The 16,720-nt window shown below is 55.5% G+C and overlaps 3 protein-coding genes across 11 annotated transcripts; 2 read left to right on the top strand and 1 right to left on the bottom strand.

Annotated features, from left to right (window-relative positions):
• The first annotated feature begins 1,965 nt into the window (after positions 1–1,965).
• COASY (Coenzyme A synthase) lies at positions 1,966–6,206 on the top strand. Of its 3 annotated transcripts, none has more exons than XM_038547263.1 (10): positions 1,966–2,120; positions 2,546–3,256; positions 3,867–4,081; positions 4,345–4,476; positions 4,606–4,795; positions 4,880–4,944; positions 5,131–5,215; positions 5,382–5,479; positions 5,572–5,718; positions 5,819–6,206. In XM_038547263.1, exons 2-10 carry the CDS (start codon positions 2,557–2,559, stop codon positions 5,867–5,869), a joined length of 1,683 nt encoding a protein of 560 aa, XP_038403191.1. In that variant the 5' UTR covers positions 1,966–2,120; positions 2,546–2,556; the 3' UTR covers positions 5,870–6,206. The 3 variants fall into 3 exon arrangements, with proteins under 3 accessions (XP_038403191.1, XP_038403192.1, XP_038403190.1); XM_038547264.1 differs by having other exon boundaries at positions 2,114–2,167; XM_038547262.1 differs by lacking the exon at positions 1,966–2,120 and having other exon boundaries at positions 2,174–3,256.
• A 546-nt stretch (positions 6,207–6,752) lies between these two features.
• On the top strand, positions 6,753–11,314 carry MLX (MAX dimerization protein MLX). Of its 5 annotated transcripts, none has more exons than XM_038547269.1 (8): positions 6,753–6,895; positions 7,418–7,563; positions 7,941–8,030; positions 8,290–8,396; positions 8,658–8,757; positions 8,946–9,045; positions 9,398–9,599; positions 10,513–11,314. In XM_038547269.1, the coding sequence occupies exons 2-8, from the start codon at positions 7,425–7,427 to the stop codon at positions 10,567–10,569; spliced, it is 795 nt and encodes a 264-aa protein (XP_038403197.1). In that variant the 5' UTR covers positions 6,753–6,895; positions 7,418–7,424; the 3' UTR covers positions 10,570–11,314. The 5 variants fall into 5 exon arrangements, with proteins under 5 accessions (XP_038403197.1, XP_038403195.1, XP_038403196.1 ...); XM_038547267.1 differs by having other exon boundaries at positions 6,771–6,895; positions 7,418–7,454; XM_038547265.1 differs by having other exon boundaries at positions 6,839–7,057; positions 7,418–7,454.
• Positions 11,237–15,906, bottom strand: PSMC3IP (PSMC3 interacting protein). 3 transcript variants are annotated; one of them, XM_038547270.1, is made up of 8 exons: positions 15,751–15,905; positions 15,557–15,657; positions 15,268–15,357; positions 12,953–13,064; positions 12,298–12,443; positions 12,132–12,185; positions 11,976–12,035; positions 11,237–11,897 (listed from the first exon to the last, which is right to left on the bottom strand). In XM_038547270.1, the coding sequence occupies exons 1-8, from the start codon at positions 15,782–15,784 to the stop codon at positions 11,841–11,843; spliced, it is 654 nt and encodes a 217-aa protein (XP_038403198.1). In that variant the 5' UTR covers positions 15,785–15,905; the 3' UTR covers positions 11,237–11,840. The 3 variants fall into 3 exon arrangements, with proteins under 3 accessions (XP_038403198.1, XP_038403199.1, XP_038403200.1); XM_038547272.1 differs by having other exon boundaries at positions 11,755–11,897; positions 11,976–12,057; positions 15,751–15,906; XM_038547271.1 differs by lacking the exon at positions 12,132–12,185 and having other exon boundaries at positions 15,751–15,906.
• Positions 15,907–16,720: the final 814 nt, after the last annotated feature.

The following is a 16,720-nucleotide window of genomic DNA, read 5'->3' as shown; positions in this document are numbered from 1 at the left end:
GCCCCCATACACAGGAGAGACGGGAGAAAGATCACTCCAGATTGGAGGTGGTAGGTTTATTAAGCAAGGGTACTGACATACAAGACTTGTCCTGGGTGGCTGCAAGACAAGTAGATCTCTGCACTTGCCCACCAGAATCTTAAAAGTCTATATAGAGGACTTCAATAGGTTCAGTCACAAATACCGTCCAGATGGTCTCAACAACGCATAGCTCTCTCAAGGCTCCCACTGTGGGAATAGTGGGTGTAGTGTATATTCTGACAGAGTAGTAGGCGAGAAGCCTACATTTGCTTATATCCAGTTCGAGTCAACTGACAGTCACATTTTCCTTTTTTTTTTTTTTTTATTCATGAGAGACACAGAGAGGGAGAGAGAGAGGGGCAGAGACACAGGCAGAGGGAGAAGCAGGCTCCATGCAGGGAGCCTGATGTGGGACTCAATCCTGGGTCTCCAGGATCACACCCTGGACTGAAGTTGGCGCTAAACAGCTGAGCCACCCGGGCTTCCCGACAGTCACATTTTCCTGATGATCTCCTCCAACAGTGACTCTGTGTGGGACTGTGCTCAGATGGTTCAGACGTTTCCTGAGAGTCTGCAGTTCGTTTCTTCATTTGGGGTCCTCTTTTTAAAAATCCAAACTAGGGACGCCTGGGTGGCTCAGCGGTTGAGCATCTGCCTTCAGCCCAGGGCATGATCCTGGAGACCCGGGATCAGGTCCCATTTTGGGCTCCTGCAAGGGAACCTGCTTCTCCCTCTGCCTGAGTCTCTGCCTCTCTGTGGTTCTCATGAATAAATAAAATCTTAAAAAAAAAAAAAAAAAAATCCAAACTAAGGGGGCGCCTGGGTGGTGCGGTCAGTTAGGCATCTGCCTTTGACTCAGGTCATGATCCCGGGGTCCTGTGATGGAGCCCCAAAGGGAGTCTACTTCTCCCTCTACCTCCGTGCTCTCTCTCAAATGCCTCTTAAAAAAACAAAAACAAAAACAAAAAAACAACCCAAACTAAGGTGTTTCCTGCCAAAATCACTGGCCTTGATACTTTTGTGGCTCTATAACTTTTCCAATCCTTGACTCCAGGGGCCAAAGGGGCAATCCAGGCTCTGTGGGGCCGAGGCTTAAACACCTGTGGGACACCTCTTTATTTATTTTTTAAGATTTTAAGTAATCTCTACACCCAGTGTGGGGCTTGAACTTACAACCCTGAGATCAAGAATCATATGCTCTACTGAGCCAGCTAGGTGCCCCTTGAAACACCTTTTTAAGAACACAAAACAAACCCATATAATTATGAAAATGAGCATTGTTTAGTTTGGGAAAATAAACTGCACATCCCTGGAATCTTGGAAATTGGTTTCCCTCCCTTTTGAGATCTCCGTGGACAAGTGACTTGAAATATCTCCTGATGGCAACCTGGCTTCCTTTCCCCCAGGGAGGCTGCCAATTCCAGCCTTTCCAGCCCCATTAGCTTCACGGTGGACCCTTGCCACTAGGTCTCTGTCCCTCCTCCCCTTTTCTCCTGTCTGGAGACCATCCTCTGGCGATTCTACTAGCTTCCATGCAGAGCTCTCCTCTCTCCTTCAAACTGGTGCTGGGTGGTGTGGAGCGCCCCACAAAGCCACAAGACCTCTGTCATCACTTCCTTTGTATGTTCCTGGAACATGAGGGCCTCAATGTCCCCAGCTGTTAAATGGGGACTTGGACAGAGCCGTCCTGTGGCCTCCTGGACGGTGCCGGGAGGTCTGCGGGGACTCTGAGTCCTGATTTAAGTGCTATCCCGAGCCCCCCACGTCTGTAACTTATTAAGAGGAAAGTCAGGTGTTAGTTCTGCCTCTGCCTCTGTTTCCTGGGTAATGAAACCATTCCCTTCTCTCGAGTCTAAAGGGCATCCACGAAGCGCTTCCGGGCCCGCCTCGCCCTCCACAGGCCCAGGCCCCGGGGGGCGGAGATCAGGAATAAGGTTTCCCCCGCCTGCCCCGCCTCCCAGCTCGGCCCCGCCCCCCGGCGGGACGCGCCCCTCGCCACACAAAGTCTCGCGAGATCCCGAGGCGAGGGGAGACTTTGGCCTTCTTGCCTTTCCGTAGCTCGGAGGCGCAGCTGCGGAACTGTTTCCGGGTCGCAGCAGGTAAGGCTCCGCGGCGGCGCCAGCGGAACGTAAACCTCTAGGTCACAGTAAGTAGGGAACCGGTGCGAGCCTGAGCGTTTTCCTCTAGGCCCCTGAAGACCCCGGTACGGCCTGGCAGGAGGGCCCGGGATTTCTGGGTCCCCAGCCCTGTGACTCAGGGACCCTTGTCCAGCCTAGCTTCCCCGCCCAGGATTTCGATTCAGTTCAGCGACTTCACCGCAGCGTCTGAGAAATGTGGAAACCGAGGCCAAGCGCCTAGCCCCGAGGCGCCATGTACCAGGCCCCGTGCCCTCCCCCGGGTTCCTCTGGATCAGCACAGACCCCGTCCCTACGCCAGGTCCCCTCCCTTGGGTCCAAGGCCCAGTCTTCAGCCTCAGCACATACCCCCTCAGTCACCCACGCCCCGTCTCCCTGGCTGTCCGCAGGCCTGGGCAGCATGGCCGTATTCCGGTCGGGCCTCCTGGTGCTGACGACGCCCCTGGCCTCCCTGGCCCCTCGCCTGGCCCCCATCCTGACCTCAGCGGCCCGGCTGGTGAATCACACGCTCTATGTACACCTGCAGCCGGGCATGAGCCTCGGGGGCCCAGCTCAGCCCCAGTCCAGCGTCGTGCAGGCTACGTTTGAGGTCTTGGATTTCATCACACACCTCTACGCTGGCGCCGACGTCCACAGGCACCTGGACGTCAGAGTCCTGCTGACCAATATCGGAGCCAAGAGCGCCTTTCTCCCTCCCCTGTCCAGCTCAGTCCAGAACCTGGCCCACCCACCGGAAGTGGTGCTGACTGACTTCCAGACCCTGGATGGAAGCCAGTACAACCCGGTCAAGCAACAGCTGGAGCGATATGCCACCAGCTGCTACAGTTGCTGTCCCCAGCTGGCATCGGTGTTGCTGTACCCGGATTATGGGCCTGAAGAGCTGCCCACGGAGCCCCTGGATGTCCTCTTACCCTCCACCATCAGGCCAGCCTCCCCCGTGGCCAGGTCTCCAAAGCAACCAGTGCGTGGCTACCACCGTGGGGCTGTGGGTGGTACCTTTGACCGCCTGCATAATGCCCACAAGGTGTTGCTCAGTGTCGCCTGCGTCCTGGCCCAGGAGCAGCTTGTGGTGGGAGTAGCGGACAAAGACCTGTTGAAGAGTGAGTGAGAGAGACCCTGGAATAGAGCAGGGGAGGAACCCTCAGAACCCCTTAACCTTGCCCCCAGGGTATGACTGAGGAAGAATGGAGCCATCCTTTACTTCCCACCCCTCCCAAATGTCACAGTGCCTGGCACTCAGTTAGTGCTGAGGAAATTATGTTAAATGAGTAAGTGTAGCTTTCTCATTGTGTGGTTTAGTCACCACCCAAATCAGAATTCCCCCACACGTGGAGCCAAGGAGTCTGCACTTTTAAGAAGTTCTTCCAGTGATGAACCCTAAATGGATGAGTGGGTTGTAGGTAGTTGGGCCAGAGACACAGCAAGAGGGGACTCCTGATTGGGTGGTTTTTGGGATTCTCCACCTGACTCTGATGCTCTCTTGCACTGCTAGCTCCCTGGGCACAGGCCAGCCCTTGCCATGATAACTGTGCTTGCTGGCTGCCCCCTCTTATAGCTCCTCTGACACAGAGCACTTCCCAGCTTGGCCCTTTCTTCTGGCCATCGACCCCCCTCTGGAGATTGGATGCTTAGGGACAGTGTTCCCAAATTTGCCTGCACTTTCCCTCCCCAGTAAAAAGATCTCATTGTTCTTTTGGGCTCCTTCCCCAGGCAAATTGCTCCCTGAGCTGCTCCAACCCTACACAGAACGTGTGGAACATCTGAGTGAGTTCCTGGTGGACATCAAGCCCTCCTTGACTTTTGATATCATCCCCCTGCTGGACCCCTATGGGCCCGCTGGCTCTAATCCCTCCTTGGAGTTCCTGGTGGTCAGCGAGGAGACCTATCGTGGGGGGATGGCCGTCAACCGCTTCCGCCTTGAGAATGTAACCCCTGAGGGAGACTGGCAGAGGGCGTGGATGGGGATGGGCAAGGCCACATGGGGGGTTGTTGGAAGTACCACGACCCTAGAGGAGGGAAGAGAGGGCTTAGGGTGGTGAGGAAGATGCAAGAAGGAACTGGTTCCCAGTTTGCCCTTGGACGCAGGCTCTATCTCTGGGGCATGTAGGGGAAGGATACAGGGACAGCTCAGGTGTCACTGTCATTCTGTCCCTCCTTCCCCTGTCCTCACCCCTCCTCTTTTACCTAGGACCTGGAGGAGCTTGCCTTGTATCAGATCCAGCTGCTGAAGGACCAAAGCCACCAGGACAATGAAGAAGACAAAGTCAGCTCCTCTAGCTTCCGCCAGCGAATGCTGGGAAACCTGCTTCAGCCTCCATATGTATGCCTGCCTTCCCTCTCTCTCCCTTCTTGGGTGGGCTGGAAGTGCTGGAGAGTAAAGACTGAAGAATTCAGTCCCAAGCATGAGTCTAAAGACCCTAGTAACTGGTTCCTTCTTCTCTATCTCCAGAAGAGGCCAGAGCTCCCCACACAGCTCTACGTGATTGGGCTGACGGGCATCAGTGGCTCTGGGAAGAGCTCAGTAGCCCAGCGGCTTAAGGGCTTGGGTGCGTTTATCATCGACAGTGACCATCTGGGCCATCGGGCCTATGCCCCAGGTGGTCCTGCCTATCAGCCTGTTGTGGAAGCCTTTGGAACAGGTAATACCTAGGGAGGGCTGGAAGTGTCCTAAAGTGAGGAGACAGCCTGGCCTCCTTGCCTAGTCCTGTGTCTCTGTTGTCCAGATATTCTCCATAAAGATGGCATTATCAACAGGAAGGTCCTAGGCAGCCGGGTGTTTGGGAACAAGGTAAACACGCTCCTCTCCAGGGTTTTTTCTGCTGCTTCGAGACCCAGAAGTTGGGACCTAGTGGCCGTCTCTGGTCTGCTCCAGAGTGCGACTTTCCACTCATCTGTTCCCAACTACCTCTTCCTTCAGACTGGCTCCATCTCCAAGGGAAGGTAAACTGCCCATTTCCTCTGTTTCCCTCTTCAGAAGCAGCTGAAGATACTCACGGATATTATGTGGCCAGTTATCGCAAAGCTAGCTCGAGAGGAGATGGATCAGGCTGTGGCTGAGGGTGAGTGGGAGTGATGATGGGAGCAGCCAAGGGGGACATTAAGCAGATTCTCCTGGGAGCTTCCTGACCCTGAGCCAGACCCTCTGCTTTCCTGGGATTAGGCTTCATTGGCTCTCTGGTAGCAAGTGGTGGTGTGCTGCTAGCAGTGACTGGGGTCTCCCCACAGGAAAACACGTGTGCGTGATTGACGCTGCTATGCTGCTTGAAGCTGGCTGGCAGAACATGGTGCATGAGGTGTGGACCGTTGTCATTCCTGAGACTGAGGTATCTGGACCCCATCTCCTGCCACATCCCCACTGCAGACCCTCAGCCCTACTCCGAGCCGGGAGGCTGACATAGGCCTTGTCTGTGTCAAGGCTATACGACGCATTGTGGAAAGGGATGGCCTGAGTGAGGCTGCGGCTCAGAGCCGGTTGCAGAGCCAGATGAGTGGGCAGCAGCTTGTGGACCAGAGCCACGTGGTGCTGAGCACTTTATGGGAACCACATGTCACCCAGCGCCAGGTGGGTGCCAAGGGAAGGGCTGGGTTGTGGGGAGGAAGTCTCCAGTGGGTGCCTGCCTGACCTTGTCTTCTCCTTCTCCAAACATTCCGACGGCTCACAGGTGGAGAAAGCCTGGACTCTCCTGCAGAAGCGCATCCCCCGGACGTCGTAAGGTCCATGGCTGACATCAAGTTCTCTGTGGGGCCAAAGTGGCCCCTGGAGCTGCCAAGAGATTCAGCGGTGAGGAGGAATGGGCGCTACAGTGCTCCTCCTAGCTTGGGCCTAGAGGGCTGAGCCAAACTGAGGAGGGCAGGGCAGGACCTGATGGAGACGCAAAGCCTACCCAGCTTGCTGGGGTTTGGCCATCACTGCGGATGTGGCTCATGGGGGAGCAGGCCCCTCTGGCACTGGTGCCTACTCTTGCCCACCGTGTCTGTTGTACCTGCGGCTGCCTGCGGCCAGGGCAAACACTGAACCTGTAACAGAATTAAAGGTGAATGTTGCCAGATGCCGCGTGTATGGTGTCTGCCTCTGTCCCGAGGTCTCTGGAGGCGGCGGTTAAGAGCACGGCTTTCGAAGCTAGCCAGATCGAGGTCAGCCTGGGCCCTTTCACTGACTGCTTTGGGAGAAGCTACAGACCTTCTGGTTACCCGGTTTTCCTATCTGTAAAGTAGCTTGGCCAACAGGCTCTCTGAAAGCGTTTCTCCCGCTGGTCTCCTGCCAGACGCCTGGCTGCTTGTCGGAGGGCCGGCCTTCGCTATGCTAGGCGGGGCCTCTGCCCTCACGGAGCCGGAGCCCGGCGGGGCGGGGTTGGCCCAGGTGGCCCGGCCGCCGCCAGGGCCCGCACAGCGCGTGCACGCAACTATCGGCGACACTGGATGAGCCTTTTGAGGGGACCGCATTTTACAGAATGTGCCTCACGTTGCGGCAGGAGGGACGCCGACCCCGAGGGAGCGCAGGGACGGACTCCGTGTCCGCCCCGGCGCCAGCGTCCCCTGCCCGGTGTCCGAGTCTCTGGGTCGCGCATGCGCGGCCCTCGCCCCGCCCTCCGCCTCTCGTCCCGGGTTGGTGGGTTCGGGTCACATGGGTGCGCCTCGCCTCTTCCTCGCGGCAGGGGGCTCGCCCGCGGGCTGGTTTCCGGTTCGGTGGGTCGGAGATGACGGAGCCGGGCGCCTCTCCGGACGACCCCTGGGTCAAGGCAAGCCCCGCGGGCGCGCACGCCGGCGAGGGGAGGGCGGGTAGGGCTCGTGCACGTGGGGGGGCCGGAAGACGAGGGGATTCCTTGCAGTCCCCAAAGGTCCCCCCGCCCTTCGGGCCCCGGGGCTGCAGAGAAGACAGCTCTCACCCCGCGCGTGCCAAGGTGGGGAGACAAGTGACGCGTGTGTGCACGAGTGTGAGGGGACGGGGTTTAGGGGCTGGGAGGTGCTGGAGCGGGGTGGGGGCGGACGGGATCCTGCGGAGGGGTGGCGCTCCCAAGGCCTATCGGCTGTTGGCTCGCGGGGCAGTCTTGCAACCGCCTGTGCACCCCAGAGGTCTGTGTGTGTGTGTCTGTGTGGACACGTGTGGACGTGTGGACGCGCGCGCGCATCCTGCCATTGCCTGCGCACCCTGTGGGGGTGGGGCGGGTCTGGGTAGGGGTGTGTGTGCGCGCGCACGCAGGGAAAGGAGGCACGGTCTCAGGCCGGGGTCTGATGAGTGTCTCCTTTGCTTGGTGACGCAGGTGGAATATGCCTACAGCGATAACAGCCTGGACCCCGGTGAGTGTCTCCTCCACCGTCTCCAGCTCCCTGATGACACTCCCGCCACAGCCCTATAGATTCCCCTGCTCTTGCCAGCCACACCTGAGCACAGTCCACTGTCCCCGAGGCGAGTTCCTGCCCTGAGACAGTGAGGGAGGAGCTGCAGGACAGGGGCAGGAAGGATAAGGGGACACCTAGTTCCCTCTGCTCTGAAGCGGGGAAATGATGACAGTAGTGACAGCTAGCCACCCTCACCCTCATTGTGCCCAGATGCCATCTTGTGAACCAGATATCATTGCAGGCCCACGGAGCAGTGTGGACACCAGGGACAGGCGCATTGCAGCATGGCACAACAGGAAGTGATGATCCAGTATGGGTGGCTTTGGGGTTGAAAGGGAGAGGTCAGCATTTAAGGATCCGGAAGCCATTGTACCCACAGGTGTCTAAGGGTGTAATGGTGTTCCTCTGCCCTACCCCTTAGTGATCAGGACCTCTCTTTTCCAGGGCTTTTTGTAGAAAATACCCGAAAGGGGAGTGTAGTGTCCAGAGCTAATAGCATCGGTTCCACCAGTGCCTCTTCCGTCCCTAATACAGGTAGGCAGCCACATGCCCCTACCTGGGGGGGGCCTCAGATATACCATCATTTTAGTATATTTCCTAGACAGGAAGCTCCAGTCATCCACATGGGGGTGCTGGAGGCCTAGTGTTAGACATAGGGTCTCCCTGTTTTTTACCTCATTTAGGACCTTAGGTTCTTCTATCCATTTGCTGTCTCTGGGCACCGGTTTTTTCTTCCCTGCTGGGCCCCACTGGGCCTCAAAATGACCTCTTCTGCCCCCAACTTTGAGCGTAGATGACGAGGACAGTGATTACCACCAGGAGTCCTACAAGGAATCCTATAAGGACCGGCGGCGGCGAGCACATACTCAGGCTGAGCAGAAGAGGAGGGACGCCATCAAGGTGACTGGGAGGCCTGTGGCTCCACCAGCGCAGGAGGGCCCTACAGGCTTCAGGTCCCCTCTGCCCTGACCTCATCAGACAGCCCCAAGCATCTGGGGTGGGGGGTAGTTGATCTAGTCCCTTGACATAACCACCACCCTCCTTCCAGCACCCCAGCCTCTTTGTGAGCATGGAGTTCAGTTCGCAGGAAGAAAGCTTTGTGCCCATTTGCCTTAATTCCTCAGAGTTAAGGAAGCCTTGTCTCCCCTCCTGTCTCCACAGAGAGGCTATGATGACCTTCAGACCATCGTCCCCACCTGTCAGCAGCAGGACTTCTCCATTGGCTCCCAAAAGCTCAGCAAAGCCATTGTCCTACAGAAGAGTATGGCCAGGGAACGCACTTGGGAGTGGTTGGGGCCAGTGGGGCTGTGCAAAGGCCAGAGCCTTGTACCCACTCTTGGCCTGCCCCTGGTGGGGTGGTGGTTATGAGAGAGTTGGAGCATGGGGGGAGGTGGGGAAATAAAGGACAAAGTCTTGTTCTTCCGGTTGACACTTGTGTGTCCACCCCAGCCATTGACTACATCCAGTTTTTGCACAAGGAGAAGAAAAAGCAGGAGGAGGAGGTGTCCATGCTACGCAAGGATGTCACGGCCCTAAAGATCATGAAAGTGTAAGGGGGCTGCTGAGCTGGGGGAGCCAGGGCTTCTGAGGGGACCCGGGCTGACTTCAGTTCATACCTTCCTCTCGTTCAAAGGCCACATCAGATAATACAGGACAGATAATACTCTCACTCTCTTAGGCGGCCACTTAAGGCGGGACTCTGTACCCCAGCCGTCCCTGACACACAGCAGATCCTCCAAGTGCCTGTGGGATTCATTCACGGAGGGCAGGGTGGAGAGAGGTCACCAATTCTGTCCCCGCAGCAGTATCTAGCTGGGGCTGGATACAACCCCATTGCTCTCCGGGAGCCTCTTCCTGGGGGAGGACCTGGAGTACCTGAGCCCTGTTCTGCTTGCTTTCAGGAACTACGAGCAGATTGTGAAGGCACACCAGGACAACCCCCACGAGGGGGAAGACCAGGTCTCTGACCAGGTCAAGTTCAATGTGTTTCAAGGCATCATGGACTCCCTGTTCCAGTCCTTCAATGCCTCCATCTCTGTGGCCAGCTTCCAGGAGCTGTCAGCTTGTGTCTTCAGCTGGATCGAGGAGCACTGTAAGCCTCAGGTACGGGCTAGCAGGGGTCGTGGGGTGGGGGTCTTCTACCCTCCTCCGGGCACAGTGGCCCAAGTCATGATTTGTTCAGCAGGAAGGCATCAGCTTTTAGGTTTCTTGGGGGTGTCTCCCTTTTTTGCATCCTGGCCCAGGCTTTCCTGTTAAGGTTTTTTTTTTTTTTTTTTTTTCCCCTGAGAGACAGAGAAAGGCAGAGACACAGGCAGAGGGAGAAGCAGGCTCCATGCAGGGAGTCTGATGCGGGACTCGATCCAGGGACTCCACGATCATGTCCTGAGCTGAAGGCAGACGCTCAACCGCTGAGCCCCCCAGGTGTCCCTCCCGTTAAGGTTTTGTTTGGCGAGACTGAGCTGGCCCCTACTCCCACAAGCCTAGCTCTGGCCTTTCTCAGGCCACGTTATGGCTGCCAAGTGCACAGGCCCTTATCATGGCAGCAGACTCACTTGGCTTGTTTGGAAAGATTCCTGGCTGCCACCCCAAGGCCCACTGAAATAGTTTACCTTGAGGTCTGTTGATTATCTGTAATGGGGCAGTGTGTTCATGCTGTTGGACTGAGTCTTCTGCTTCTGAGGCCTGGTTACCTTCTCTGAGGCTTGACTTGCATCTGAGAGTCTGACTTTTTTGTTTCCTGACATTTTCTGGAAACAACTTAAGCATACTGCAACAATCAGCGAATTTCGCACTGTAACACTTAAATGCTGCCATTCCCATTTCTATTTGCTTTTCTCCATAGCTATCCATGCCTCCATCCCTTTCCCCCTGCTGTCACGGGACATTTCAGAGTAAACTGTAGAAAGCAGTGCGGCCCAGGGGTTTTTTTCTGGCACACCTTGTCTAGGAATAGGTCACTTAGCTGGTGCTCTGTCCTCACCTGAGCATCACATGTCTCCCTCTGCTGCCCCACCAGACCCTGCGGGAGATCGTGATCGGTGTTCTGCACCAGCTGAAGAACCAGCTGTACTGACCTGGCTCCTAGAACCTGCAGAAGAGCCAACAAGAGGCCTGAGTCTCCTACTTGGCCACAGAGCTACCGGGCTTATGAGATTGGACTGTGATACTGCACACTGGTCCACTGGTTCTCGGTGTTTGGTTCCCCAGCACCCCCTCATCTTCAGCGGGGCTAGGGTATTTGTTTTATGAAAACTTTAATTTATTATATTGACCACAAAACTCGAGCCTGCTGTCTTTCCCTCTCTCCATAAGAGTCCTTGGGATGGGGGATCTGCTCTGGGGACCCCCCAAGAGCTCCTGGCCTCTCCCCTTCTAAGCCTCAGATTTTTGCTCCTATCTACACATATCTGGAAGCTACTATTTGCATTTGGTTTGGTCTCTTGGCCCACATTTAGCTATTTTGGCAGTAGTTGGACAGGAAGAAAGGAGCACAAGGAAATATTCCCACAGTTATGAAGTGTGACAGCTGCCTGGTTGGCCCAAGGTGGGACCAGGGCTCTTCTGGCTGGCTCCAGGCAGGGCTGCCGGGATCCTGCCCTCACCTGCTACTCCATCGCCTCTCCTTCCTCCCCTACTTTGGGCACTGGAGGGAAGCGGCCTCCCTGCGTGCCCCTGCTCCTTCTACCCCCGTAGGCAAACTCTGAGCACAGCACAGAGAAGTCAAGTGTAACAGCACTACGTATTACAAGTTGTTTTTTTTTTTTTTTTCTAAACACCAACAGTGCAATTTTATTAAAGTTACAATTTTGGAAAATGAACTGGGCCTCAAAACCATTCCCGGCCTTCCTGTCAAGTATATCTGGGTCTGTGCCATCTCCATGCTGCCTGTATTTCTCCCAGGACTTGGGGCTGGATTGTGAAGGGTTAGAGATATTATTTAAAGGCCTCCTTGGGTACAGAGCCTGGGGAAGTCTTGTCGAAGGCCTTGGGCTCCGTGTGTACACTGGCCCCTCTCTACCCTGTAGCCTTCCTCAGGGTTGTTATCTGGGAGGTTCGGTTATCCAGAGGAAATTAAGTATTTTTATATCAAATTATAATAAATATTGCCAGTGCTTTCCTTTAGCGTTGTTCCAAGTTTGAGCATTAAGTTCAAGCAACTAGAATGTGGACGATAAAACGAGTGTGACCGTCCGTCTGTTGTGGGCTCGCTACTCTGCTCAAGTCCCTGTCCCAGCTGCTTTGCCCAAAGGCAGAAGGCAGCAGGAACAAAACAAAGAGCCGACCTGAAGGAGGCAGCCAGTCCAGGACATTTCTTTCCATCCCCCTGTCTTGCTAGAGGACCCCTCAAGGGTCTGGGAGCTTCACGTTGTAATCTTCATCTGTCTCTATCCCAACTTCCTCCTGGGGCAGGGAGACAAATGAATAAGCCCTCCTTGGAGAGCACCCAGGGGAGCAAGGACAGGAGGGAGAACCACTTACAAAGAACTGCTTCTTGCTCTTGGGGTAGCCTTCCAGAATTGCATCAGATAGCTCTGTTGCCTGACAAGAAACAAAACCACCCCTTTTTAGGTGGGAGCACTGCCTGGCAGGTCCATGCTGCTGGGCTGCAGTTTCTCTGGTGGCTGTAATACTTACCATCCTCTTCCGCTTCCTCCATTCCTTGCAGTACTTCTGCCTCTCTCTGTACACCTGCACAGGGAAACAGCTGCCTCTAGCCCCCTCAGCCCACAGCAACTCCTGGGGGCAAGGTGTCTCCTCACTCCTTCCTGACTCCCTGCTTCTAACCTCCCTCCCAACTCACCTGTTCTTTCTCCTCTGGAGTCACGTGGTTGGAGGCTGCTTTGATGTTCTTCAGTCTCTCTCTGTAGGCAGCACATTCCTTCTTCAACTCCTGGATCTCCTTCTGCATCTCCGGTGTGGTCAGGGCACTAGTTAGCTCCTTCAGCTCTGAAACCATATCTCTCTCGGGTCACCGCCTACCCCTGAGGATGGGGCCTTGTCTTTCACAGTGGGCGCCCCCTGCAGTAGGAGACTGGCCCCCTACCTCGTTCTAGGTTCTATACACAGGGTCCAGAATGAGTTCCATATTCTGGAAATGCTCAGCAGAGATTATAGCTTATCAAATTACTGGTTTATTCTAGTTTCCCTTCCTCTTCCATCTAGAAGCAGTGAGGCTGAACAATCCATTCCCTGTAGCCAGTTAAAGAAGTGGGCACAGAGGGAGTGTGGGCACAGGACGCTGATAATGTTAGGGAGAGCAAATGCATGTCTTGCCCATTTATATTCAAAAGCCGTTAGCCGTTCTAGATTTAATAGAATTCCCAGGGCAGCCCAGCAGAGAGACAGATTCACTGTTGCAAGACAACACTGCAGTCAGCAAACCATTCACCTAGTAATTCCAGACCTCCAGACTGACCCTGACCCTAGGGGCACCTTTGGGGGCTGCCCGGTCCTACCAGCCTCCATGTGGCGGCAGCTCTGCTGTAAGCTCTGCACCTTAGCGGTCAGGGCCACAATTTTGGCATCCAAGCCCTGGAGGTCAGCGTCGCTCACAGTGGCAAACTGGTCCTGCCAGAGATGAGAGGAAAAACAGAAGGGGGCTGATGTGAGGCACAAGGAGGAGGCGGGCAGGGGGTGTGGGGCAGCATCACATGCACGCAAGACTGTGGGGCTCCCCAACCCTCCAGAGGGCCTGGGAGAACAGTGGGAGGGTCCTTGTGAGAAACCATTCAGTTTAGTACTGACTCCAATGAACAAGGTATAAAGAGAAAGTTAAGACCTGATGCTTTTCTTCAAGGGGCTTCTAGGCTGGCAGGATGCTGAACAGAGCAGAGATCTCACTTTAGTGGTAAAAGCACTCACTGGGCTAAAGGAATAAAAGGACAGTCTTCCCCAGGTAGTGATACCTAAACTACACACATTCCACAACAGGAAGAACCAGGACAGGTAAAGGGGCGGGTACTATTCAAGGGACTCCAGTATGAGTCTGAGGAGCCCGTCCCATGAGAGAATAGCTGCTACCAAGGACAGTGGGGGGCTGGCTGGTGGTGACGGGGAGCTGGTGAGGAGGAACAGGAATGCCAGCCTGGGCAGTGTGGCCTCTACATTAAGGCGAGGCAGACCTTTAGAGCAGCAGACAGCAAACTATAGTCTGCGTGCCAAATCCTGCCAGAGACAGGGTTTTGAAAACAAAAAATTTTTGGAGCATAGCCATGCTCGCTCTATGTACTGTCTGGGGCTGCTTTTGCTCTATAGTGGCGGGAGTGGTCAGGACAATTGCAAAGCTGAGACAAGAGACCATCGGGCCTGTAAAGCACAAAAAGATCAACGGTCTGGTCCTTTATAGAATAAAATCTGCACAATTCTCCCTTAGGGAATCTTCATTAGAGTAATAACACAATGAAACCTATTTTAGCAAAATTAGCCTTGATGGTGGTTTGGTTCAGTTAAACTAGTATTCGGTGTCTACTGGGTGTTAGATACTGGGTGGCTCAGTGGTTGTGTCTGCCTTTGTTCCCAGAGTCCCGGGATCGAGTCCCACGTCGGGCTCCCTTCATGGAGCCTGCTTCTCCCTCTGCCTGTGTCTCTGCCTCTCTCTGTGTGTCTCTCATGAATAAATAAATAAAATCATTAAAAAAAAATAGACAACTGAAGATACCTTTTTAAAAAAATAGGTACTGGGGTGAGAGGGTGCTGCACAAAGGAATATGAGTGAGAAGTGGGGTCTTCCCTAGAAGAGCTGCAGTCAAGACAACCACAATACAGCAGCCCTCAACAAGGTTAAGCGCTTAGAGAAGAGGCGATTAGAGAATTCAGAGAAAGTCTCTGGAGGTGATGTCTGAGGGAAATCCTGAAGGATGAGTAGGAGTTAGCTGAGCAAAGAGGCAGAAGAGGAAGAAGGGTCTTTAACGCAGGCAGAGGAAGGGCACAGGAGTACAACACATCTAAATGGTCTAGTACTGGTGAATGGACATAGACGGGACAGGTGAGGCAGGCGGCAGCCTGGGACGGGGTCCCCAAGTACCTGTCCCTTGTTCTAGGGAGCGCTAGTTTGAAGTAGGAGAATGGCACCAGATCTGCACTTACACAGACCTTTCTGGCTGCAGTGTTTAAGGTGATAGAGGAGGCCAGCAGATGTTGGGGAGGGGTATCACCAGAGATGAGGAGGACCTGGGCTTGAGCAGCAAGGACAGGTGGAAAGGAGAGCGTAGACACAGGAAGGGGGGAACCAACTGGACCTGATGGCTGATGAGGATCTGAGGTCAGAGTGACTCCCCAGTCTCTGGGTTGGGGCAAGAGTGACTCCGCGGAGGGAGAAGCTGGAAAGGGAAGCCCATTCAGGGGAGGTAAAGAATTCTGCTTTAATGGTATTGACTTAGAAAGGCCTGGATGGCGTCCAGGTGGTGGTCTGGCCCAGAGATACAAAATTAGCATTACCTGTGTTGGGAGTGAGGGGTGGGGACAGAAGGCCAATCATCTGGCAGATGGCAGATCTAATCTAGAGGACGGGGAAAAAGTCACTTCCAAGCGGGAATGGATCTTGGCAGCAATCCAGCATCTGTCATCTATCATATCCCAATCTGGAAGTCTCATCACATCTGGATCACAGCGAAGGGAGTACCCACTTTGATTTAAAGGGTGCCTGGGGCCCTTTTCATGGCGCGAGTCAGTGACTTCCGTGAGGTGCCTCAAACTCTCCCAGAGAGAGTTCATTCTAGAGAAGGCCATTGACCTCATGTCGGGGTCTGACACGGGCACAGGTTCCCCTCACCTGGTCCGCAAAATAGATCTTCTGCTTGCCGTACATCTTCTCTTTGATTTTGCCTTGTTGGGCCAGCTGCTCCAGCGCCTTCACCACCGCCTGGCAGAGGGGAGGGGCCGGGCCATCAGAGGAAAGACTTGCGGGCCGGCGCAGCGGGGGGCATCTCAGCCCGAGACCAGGGAGCGCCAGACACGCTTTAGGTAGGAAGCCCGAGGCTGAAATGGCAGCCTCGAGGGGGCAGCACCCCAGGCGGGTTCGAGGGGCCCCAGGGGGAGGACTCTCAGGGGACGCTCCTCACCGCCTTGCCCAGGCCGTGTTCCCGCTGCAAGTTCCCGAACACGTCCTGCGCGCTGTAGGGCCGGTTCTGCTCCTGCAGGTACCTCAGGAGGATCCCGGGGGCTACGAGGAGACGGGCCAGGGGCGAGGCTCACTCAGCCGACCCCTCGCCCGCCCCCCCGCCCGGGCCTTGCCCGCGCCCACGGTCCCGTTTACCTCCCGCCGCAGCCTCTGCCCGGCTTTTACTCATGGCCTTTTCCCGCCGCCAACTCGGAAAGCCGGACGTTGCAGTTGCTCGGGGCAACAGCTGCTTCCGGCGCCGAGAGGGGCGGGCCGCGGGGCGGCGGGCGGAAGGGGAAGTCTTCGCGAAGCACAAAGCGACCTTTCTCGGGATCCGTAGTTCAGTTCGGAGCCGAGCGCCCACTGCGAGGTTGGGGGGGGAGGGGTCTCCGCAGCGGGGGCGGGGCGGGGCGCTCCCTCCCTCGCGGGGCGCAGGCCGTAGTAGATCACTCCTTGAAGTTCCGAAACCCACTTGCAGCGGCGGCTGAGCTCTCGTGACCGTGAGCTGGGTCGGGGTTCCAAGGAAGCTTAGGACCCAGCTCCCGCTGGACTAGCGACTTGCCCAAGGTCACAGGGTCAGTAACCCACAGGGACGAGTCCTGTCCCACGGCCCAATGCTCTTTTCGCCGGTCAGTCTCATATTCGTAAGACAGGAACAAGAAGTACTAGTAGGGTGTTTGGGGGGACCCGAGAAGCCTTAAGCCCCCAAAGGAGCCTTATGCCACCCTTATTTGCCGGTTACCGAGCCTCGCACATAGGGGGCGCTCAACATGTGCTGCGGTTTGGACGCCAAGGAAAGGCAGGGTTGGGAGGGGGCTACTGTTAAGCCGCAAAACTTGTAGAAAAGTTTCCTGTTGGCCAAGTCAATCTTATGGCAACACCTGGCAGGTGTTTTCCACTCCTGCCCACAGTGGCCAATGGGACAAAGCCTGAAATAAGTGTTTCTAGTTTCTGAGGTCAGCTGAAGGCCAAAGAGCAGCTGTCCCTGCAGCTCAATCCAGAGGAGCACGGTGCTACTTTTTAAAGCCTTCTGTTACCTAAAGTCTCATTAGCCTTTGAAGCACGTACGTGTCTTCACACGGCTAGGGAACAGTATCAAGAATTAAAAATGATGGGACTGCAGGCT

The sequence above is a fragment of the Canis lupus genome, chromosome 9, assembly GCF_011100685.1.
Source record: "Canis lupus familiaris isolate Mischka breed German Shepherd chromosome 9, alternate assembly UU_Cfam_GSD_1.0, whole genome shotgun sequence".
Lineage (NCBI taxonomy): Eukaryota > Metazoa > Chordata > Mammalia > Carnivora > Canidae > Canis > Canis lupus.
The sequence above is the reverse complement of the archived record's forward strand: the minus strand, read 5'-3'. Positions and strand labels throughout refer to the sequence as shown.